This window comes from Fulmarus glacialis, unplaced genomic scaffold (assembly GCF_000690835.1).
Source record: "Fulmarus glacialis isolate BGI_N327 unplaced genomic scaffold, ASM69083v1 scaffold7748, whole genome shotgun sequence".
Lineage (NCBI taxonomy): Eukaryota > Metazoa > Chordata > Aves > Procellariiformes > Procellariidae > Fulmarus > Fulmarus glacialis.
In genome coordinates, this window is record NW_009227531.1 from 49,678 (window position 1) to 58,552 (window position 8,875).

Genomic DNA, 8,875 nt, shown 5'->3' on the forward strand with positions numbered 1-8,875 from the left:
TTTTAAGACAGGTTAGTGTCCTTTGTGGCTGGGGGGAATGCTGTTAGCCCTAATTCCAGAGCACTTAGTGAAAGTATCTGCATAAAAGAGCTAGTGACTTTAAACTGGGCTATGTTGCAATCTACCATTTGTTGCATAATTGATGTTATGTAAGTATTGATATTGGCTTGCTGTCTGTTAACTTCTAATTATTCTGTTTCTTCTCTTGGAGTTTGGGAGTTACTTGTCCTGAGTTACTAGCCTCTTTGCAAGCTATTTTGTGCTTTAATATTAAGTTTAAGAACCAATGTCACGTATAAGTGATACTTCATGTACCTGATGCTTTACATATGCTTCTCCCACATATTCAGATAGCCTAATTTGATTGCATGTGTCCTATATAATGCTGTAAACTCAGATGTCAGGAAGACTTGTTGTGTAGGCAGTTTTATTTGTGTAGCTAGCAGCTTTAAACTGGTTAAGTTAACACATTTCTTCTCTCTACTCTCTTGGGGCATTGTCTGGCCACAGAAATAAGAGCAAAGAGGAAGAAGTCTAATGGTTTGAAACTAGATAAAAACTTTGTAATTCTCAGAAAGCCCTGTGGGGGGAAAACTGAAGGCAGAAACTGTGCTTTAAAACATGTTGGTGACTTCCTGGATTTGAAACTTTTAGCTAGGGCTATTTTCAGGCATCTAGCTTTGATAGAAGCTGAAATGGACTCTGCTTTAGCTATATCAGGATATTGAAAAATGTGTAGGTGCTGATAACATGAGTGAAAACAGTTTCAGTATGTTTTGTTTAATATGCTCTTATTGTCCCCTGATTAAATCTTTAATATGGTGGTATAGTGGACCAGTCAATTCTTGCACATGGGATGTGAATTACCCCCTTGATGTACTATTGTGCTATCCCCTGCTGTGGCAGCTGTATTTTACTGTGACTAGCATTTCATCCATTAACTCGCATTCAGCTGGAGCTTGTCACATGTTTGGATGTATTTGCCCTCGCCATATGAAACGTTGCTTACAGCGTATGTTGAACAAGGAAAAAAAATGTTATGTAGCATTTTTGAACCCTTGCACACTTGAACTTTCTGACTCCACAGATATGGAAAACTTGGCTTCTGTTAGACTTCTTATGCTCCTGTTGTATGCATGACTGCCTCTTGTACTGATTAATATTTTCTGCTTTGAGTGTTTTTATCTGGCAGTTAATTGTGTATGATATTCAAGATCCATTTTTTCCGGTGCTTAGTAGATGTGCTGCTGAGAATTAGCCTAATAGTATCAGTTCTATTTATTGACTTTCAGGCCTTGTCGCTCTTAGCACTGCTAAGACTGGTCTATTGGGTGGGGTAAAAGAAAATACTGGTGCAATTTCTTTTAGTATTTGTCTTGTAATTGTGATTAATAACAGTTGTTTTCACTATCTGGAAACAGACAGGCTGGTTGTCTGCCTACAATCACACTGTGATAAATGGAGCTATTTTAACTCTGGTTTTGTGTATCAAAGAAAACAGATGTAGTCTGGGACTTGAGGCTATAGGAAATACAAAGCCTGCTTAAGTCAATCTTCATACACTCCTTGAGTGAAGAAGTGGTCATATATGACAGTTTGAGATATGTAAAGCTCTAAATTACTTTACATCTGGGGAAGTACTAACTGCAGGTAGGCACACAGCTACAATCTACAGTGAGAACTGAAATCATGATACTTTTAATTTTATGAAGAGTAACTTTAGAAAGACTTTGGATTCTATTTTAATTTCAATATCTCAATATCTCTTCTCCCTTCCCTCCAAATTACAAAATATTGTAACTTTTAGGCAAGACTTACTCACTAAAGGTAGCAATACTGTGATAAGATCCCCCCGATGACTTTTGAGACTTAAAACTTGTAAGAAGCATAACTTTTATTTGTTAATGGATTACATTAAAGATCACACCTTGCAATATGCAAGAACAACAACATTCCAGCAAAGAAATTGCAGAAGTGTATCAATACCAGCCTTGTACAGCAAGCATCTCATAGACACAAGAAGCTGTAGCAAAGCCAGACATACACATCTGTGTAATGAATTTATCCTTTCAATGTAACAATTACTTGTATTTTGGGGTAGAGTATCTGGCTTTTTTGTTTTTATAAATCTGGATATCATTTCTATGGTACGGCAACTTAAATTACTTTGTCCTTTTAATCAAATTGTCTTTTCTTTTTGAAGTCTTTCTCACTCTTGACTTTCAAATATTTAAATCTAATTGGTAGGTGTCAGGAATGGTTTTCCTATTTCAGTGTTAGCATTTAACACTTGATGATGTTTCTGGATTATGTAATGAACTGAATTTACATTTAGGAAGAATCTGAGGCATATGTGTTGCTATAAAAATACACCCAAAATACGTAGCTGATCAGATAGGCACTTCTTACGCAGGGGGAATTCAGCCATTCTCCAGTGCATCAGAAAGTGATCCTTACAGAGGAGGTTATCAGATTATTTTTTTAGGATCCTGACCGTCTTGTCTAAATGTGGTACGTCTGTTTCCCACTAATTTTTTTGTGAACAAACTGCTGAAAAGCTTCTTAGTGGTTTTAAATTAGTTTTTAATGTGTGACTTAAGGGGTTTCTTATGCCTTCTTTGTCCTTTTTAACTAATGCTGTGACGTGATTTGTGACTTAATAAAAGTTTTGGAAAGGTATTCAGGAATTAGATATCCTAGTTGTAGCATTCCTTGACTTCATTTCCTACATGAGATTTTAGTCTTGATTATAGTTTTCACCTTGCCTTGATTATGTCCTACACTTAGAAAGGGATAGTGCACATCTTAACACAGCTTTGATCCTTCTGCTTTTCTGGCCAGTGAGTATCTGTAGATTTGAGTGTCATGTAAGTAAGGGTTGCTATAGCCACAGTTACCTTCTAGAAACTTGTCATTTCTAATGCTGCTTTTTAAATGCTAATTTCTTCTAGATACAAGTTTAAGTTTAGGTAAATAATTCTTCTAACCATTTAGGGCAAGCCCTAAAACCATACATGTGATATGTCACATCTTGCATTCTTGAATTCCTGTTTCATAAAATATATGCTTTTTTGTGTACGTAAAATAACATGTGCTGAGGAAGTATCAGTAGGTACAACTGGTGTATAAATACAACTATAACCCCTTTGGGGTACAGCATCAGAAGGGAGCTGGCTGGGTTTGGGCCTGATCCCTTCTGTATTACCAAGCTAAGCACCCATGTAAAACTAAGGAACAGTGTAAAAATTAATGATAGGGAATGTTTCCCTTGCAGGGAATGTTCTAACTAAAACTGATTACTTAAGGAAACAATTATTAGCTTGTGGGTTTGAGGAAAATACCCCCATTTAGCTGCTTAACATAATAGAACTAATTTTCTTCCCCTTTTTAGGCAGATTGACTAGAATAAAGATTAATGTAGCCCAGGTTCCACAGGTTTAGGTATAGTATCAATTTCCTGGCAGTTTATGTAGGAAAACAAACAAACAAAAAAACCACCACCAAAAAAACCCCAACCCACAAAAACCCATGACAAACCCTTAAAAAGCCAAAGCAAAACCCTTAAAGAAACCAAAAGCAAAAAACCCCAACAAACCCCCAAAACCCCACACCTTATTTGTGTTCAGTTGCATGTTTGACATTGCAATTCGTTGCAATTCTTTGGCATCATTAAGAGGCTGTGGCTTAAGCTATACACTGCAGTAATTAACCCACACAAACTACAAAATCTGGAATTATAAAATTCCCTTATGGGGGGAGTTGAACACATTTTCTCCTCTAAACAGGAAAAATACCTTACTACCTTTAAGTTAAACACTAGAGGCTGATCACACTTTCATCTTAAAAACTAGAGCTTGCACTACTGATTAGAATGAGTTTAGACTGTGACATTTGTCAGACACGGAGTAACCTTATGTGAGATAATGTAACAACACAGTTGTATTTTCCTCCTTGGTCTGTTGAAAGTCTTAATAGAATAGTCATCTTCAGTGCATTTTCCACCAAATAAATGCAAAGGACTTTCTGATTAATCAACACATAACTTGAAAGTACTTAAGTTGTTTAGATGTCAAGTGAAAATGTACAAGATGTTATGGTGATGGTAAGTGTTAATTATGTAGTAGACTTCAGGTACACCGGTCCAATATACTCCAGCACTACCACAGTATTAGATTAGTGCACGGATCTTTCTCAGTATTGCAGAATTCTCTCTGGAAGAGTAATAACCTGTTAAGCAATTTTTAAGAAGAGAGAGATGTTTTCCATAGAGATAACCAGCTTCAGGAAGAGCATGCAACAGCTGGAAGAGCCCCATCCTTCTTATGACCCGTTACTGCTTCTCCTTTTGCAGAGCTATTGTTCTGCAATAACTGCCTCTTCAGGTTGAAAGGGCTGGAGCAGAGGAAGTCTAGGGTCATGTGCAGTGCCACTAGAGCCTATTTCCCCTGGGACCGCACACTGTTACAAATCTGTTCTGCGTGGGTGTAGGGTTATTCCTGGGATCCATCAGCTGCACTAAAACTTTCCTTACAAGACTGTTCATGTGTGCCCAAGTACTTCATATTCCAAAAATGAGAAAACCAATTGCTTCCTGCTGTTTGCTAGCACCATCCTTAGCAGCCAGATTTTTTTGCAGCCATCTGGATGCATTTTCAAAGATGAGCAAGTGTAGCTTTTATGAGCTAGGAGAGCTGTACTCCCATTTTGTCTTCTTTGTGGCCAGCAGGTATGTGCTGTCCATCTAATGCACTTCTCTCTGAAAAACCATGCACATGGGAAACTGTTGTCACTTTTGGCAGCAAATGTAATGTCAGTGCATGTTTGCTTGGTTGGTTTTTTCAAAGGGTGGGTTCTACAGGAGCAGCATAGAGTATGGTTGCACTTCACCAAAGTGTATTTTATTCCCTAACAGATTAAAAGGGCACTGGAAGCATGAACAACAACTCTAATGAAAGCAGCTAAGGTCTGGACCAGCATGTATCAGAACTGGGAAAAAGTTACTTATCCAGCTCACATGTTTTTCATTCATACATGGACTATAATGATGAGAACTTGAAAATACTGCAAAAATTGGTGTTGGACTGTCTTTGAGTTGCTACTGAACAAGCTGCTTGACTTTCAGAAGTACTTTGTGTGAAGTAGGCTCTGTCATGCTAGGGTGTTTGTACTCTATGTAATAGGTTGGCCCTCACATTGAAGACTTCTGCTTCCTAGCAGTGAATGTTTTAAGGGATTAGACTGCTCAGCACACCTCAGGAACAGGACACTTGCCACTTGTAAAACTTAAACTAATTCTGTCACGCTTCATCTTGGATAATTAAGATGCAAGATTAGGTGTCTTCAGAGGAAGAAGGTGCAAGAAGGAAGGGCTGTATTTGTTTCCAGTTGGAGTAACAAGGATTGTGTGTGTAATGGTGTGTATAGCTGAGTTTACTAGTAGTGACTTGTTAAGCTACTACAAATTGATTGTATAATGTTATGCTGATTTGAGAACCTTTATTAATAATGTTATGATGTAGTATATAAAATCAGGTGAATTTGATCTCAGTTAATTGAGAAAAGTATATTGGGCTGAGAGCCTGTAAGTGGTAGAAGCCTGGATAAAATCTGGTGCTGTGCACTGTCTCATGTCAGTTCTATATAAATGGCATCATCTAGGCCTAAAACTAAAAGGTCTACTTTCTCTAGGCTAGAAACAGAAAGGTGGTTTTCTCTAGTCCATGGTAAGACCAGGCTTAACAGAGACCTTTTTTTGTTGGGGAAGTTAAGGCTTCCTTGAGCCCAAAGCTGTTCTTTGGCTAGGCTTAGAGTGGAGTTAAGCAACTTTGTCACCTGGAATTATATTTACGTTCATGGTAACATCTTTTACTATTATGTCATTTTCTTCTTCCTTTTCTCTTCTCATCCTTGAAACTAATTGAATCCTCCTGTGGAGGAGGAACAGAATACTTACAGGGCAGCACTAACCTGAAACAAATACAAACATTGCTTTTCTAAGTTGTGCTCTCATCTGCACAGAGCCTTTCCTTCACTTGGTCTATTTTCCATTTAATCAGATGGACCAGCTTAGAAATCTAAGAGCAAGATTGCTTCAATGCTTTTTAACTCTAATATGAAAACTTGAGTGGCTGAAAAATCCATATATATCTTATTGATATGAACAGTAGGAGCTGGGGCTCAACCTGCTGTTATCAAGGGGTTAAAATCTTTTCATTGAACATGTTTGTGAAGGACTGCTGGTAACTGTAGTACAGCTTTTTTCTTTCCAGTTCACTAATCAAATGTATGTTAGATTTATTATTGCAAAAGTATAAACCATAGAAAATTTGACAAGATAGATGTGTAAATTATCACTTTGACAGAACTAATGATGCACTCCAAGCACCTTCTGTTTTCCAGCACTTGGTGAGCGACTTCATTAAATATGCAATGACTGTTTGGTGCTGCTCAGACAGTAGTTCAGTTCCTTGTGGAATTGCATTATTACTGGAGGTGTAAAAGAGGCAGGCATGCTAGCTGTTGGGCATCCTGCTGTGATTCTAATGTGCTCCATCTTGTTGGAGCAGTTGTTTGCAGTCTTTTCAGGACAATTACATCCATAACCACAGGACACATTCACTGAAACTATATTACAGATAACAGTTGAGAATGGTAATGACTGTTCTTCAGCTGCTTGTGTAAGAGCCAGTGTAAGTGACTTGAGGTGATGGTCAAGCCACATCCATGATTCCTTTTTTGTAGTAGTAGTATTAAAGTAGCCCCAGATAAAATTCAACTACACCAACTTGCTCAGTCAGATTGTAGTGATGGTATATTTACAGATGGGGATTTTTTTCTTGAGCTGGGCTGCAAAATGCAACCACAGTTCCTACCACATGACAAATTCTTTTGTCCTTCAGTTATGATCTGTGCTTTTGACATGCATGCTGCTAATAGTTGTTTTCTAGCAAACTGCAAATTTCATTCTTTCTCACATTATTTGCTTTTTCAGTTGGCATTGTGACTAGCTCATATTCCTTAAGGTATAAGCAAATATACTCTGTTCTCCTGAGGTGTCCCTGTAATTTATTATTCTGATGACAGTTTGATGGTTACCCTGAGAACAGGGCACAAAAGATACCTTGAATTTAGCTTCAGATACTCTTAAAGCATCTGTCTCTCAAACCTTTACTATATCGCATCATACTGACAAATAGATTGTGTTTCAGGCTGACAAGTTAAATGCTATAGTGTGTTTAATGAAAAAATGTCCTTTATTTTGAATGGTCTGTTAAATCAGAGTTGATGACTTGGTTAATTAGTATGTGAACACTTGGCCATTTAACAGGACTATTGTAAGACTAGTGAAATGAGTTCTTAAATGGCTGGTGTTTCAGCTTTGCTTTGTATTTGGTATATGTTGTGAATATCCATTTTTACATGGGAAACTCTTGTGTAATGGTATGAGCAATTACCAGCCCATGTAAATGGTTTTGAATGAAATAAGGTATTTTGCTGATTTAAAACTAGGGTTTAAGCCTTCTCCTTAGAAAACAATTTTTTGCTATTTAAACCAATACTGGTTTTAAGTTTGCTTGATTATTGAGTTATGTTTTCACTTTAAAGCAATCAAAAGGTGTGGGATTCTGCTTTTTAGTAGTCTCCTGTTCAGCTTCCTACTAAAATGAGTTTGGTGGCTTTTTAAAACTTACTACCAATTCCCTATTTTAATAGAACATGTGATTTCAGCCTAAGCTTCATCTAAATTTCATAGTTTCTGAAGAAAGTAGACAGTGTGGAACACAGTCTTCCTCTGGGAGTATGCTGAGCTTAATGAGCTTGATAGTCTGGTGGGCTCAATAAATCAAATAAAGCAAAACATTTCTCATTTCTTGAATAAAAGCATTTATCACACAGTGTTTATTCATTCATGGTCACAAGATTGATTGGCTCCTAGAATCCTGCCATATATTGAAACACTTTGTTTTTGTTTTTCCAGTAGGCAAATTGCGGAAGCGCTGGATGAAGGAGAGCATCTCTGATGTTGGCCTGGGAATGCTGAGATCTGTTAAAGAATACGTGGACCCCAATAACATCTTTGGAAACAAAAATCTTTTATAAAGCCCTGCACAACATGATGTACTAAAACTTATTCAAAATTACTGTTGAAATTCCTCCACTTTCATTGTATTGATATCCCAGTAATCAAATATAACATAGACTAAACTTTAAAAACTAGTAACTTACTTTGATTTTTGCCACCCCCTCCCCCCCCCAATAAAGTGTAAACATCGCTGTTAATGTTTATGGATTTTTACTTACAATGCCGTTAAACTCTTAAACAACCCACTGGGCACAAAGTGTGTTACCAACCAGGAAATGCAAACTTGGTTTTCCAAGTTTGGTTAGGCAACACAGCTGATGGTATTTTCCATGCTGGATACTGCCAGATGTTTCTTACTAAAGCACCCCCTGCAAGGAGAACAAAGACTGACAACAGTGTTTTCTACAGAAGCAGCTGCTCAACCCAGCCTCTTGCTAAAGGAAAGCTGCTAGGAGACAGATGAGAGAACACCAAGGAGTACTTCACTGTGCTGAAGGATTAAGTATGTAACAGACTTGTAGCTAGCGAATACTTAAAGTACAAATGTAGGCTTTGATCAAAAGAGACAATGGAAGTCAAGCTACTTCTAAAAACTCAATTATCTCCCACTGTATTACTATTGGAAAATCTTACACAATTGAGCTGTTCTGAGTTGTATTTGCATTGCTGGGATAATCTTAAATTAATCATAGGTCAGTCCCTATAAGTTTTGTACAATGGACATTTCTCACTGTATGTTGAAAACAGGTTTGTAACAAAACTTTGCCTTCATCTGTACTTCAGTCCTAGTGT

At 37.4% G+C, this 8,875-nt stretch overlaps 1 protein-coding gene across 1 annotated transcript in view; it reads left to right on the forward strand.

The window, feature by feature from the left end:
- Window positions 1-8,553, forward strand: part of AGPS (alkylglycerone phosphate synthase) — a 46,029-nt gene extending 37,476 nt beyond the window's left edge. The window contains exon 19 of the mRNA XM_009583168.1: window positions 7,979-8,553. Within this exon, the coding sequence (XP_009581463.1) occupies window positions 7,979-8,100 (122 nt within the window). The 3' untranslated portion in view covers window positions 8,101-8,553. The remainder of the gene's footprint in view (window positions 1-7,978) is intronic.
- The last annotated feature ends 322 nt before the right edge of the window (window positions 8,554-8,875 follow it).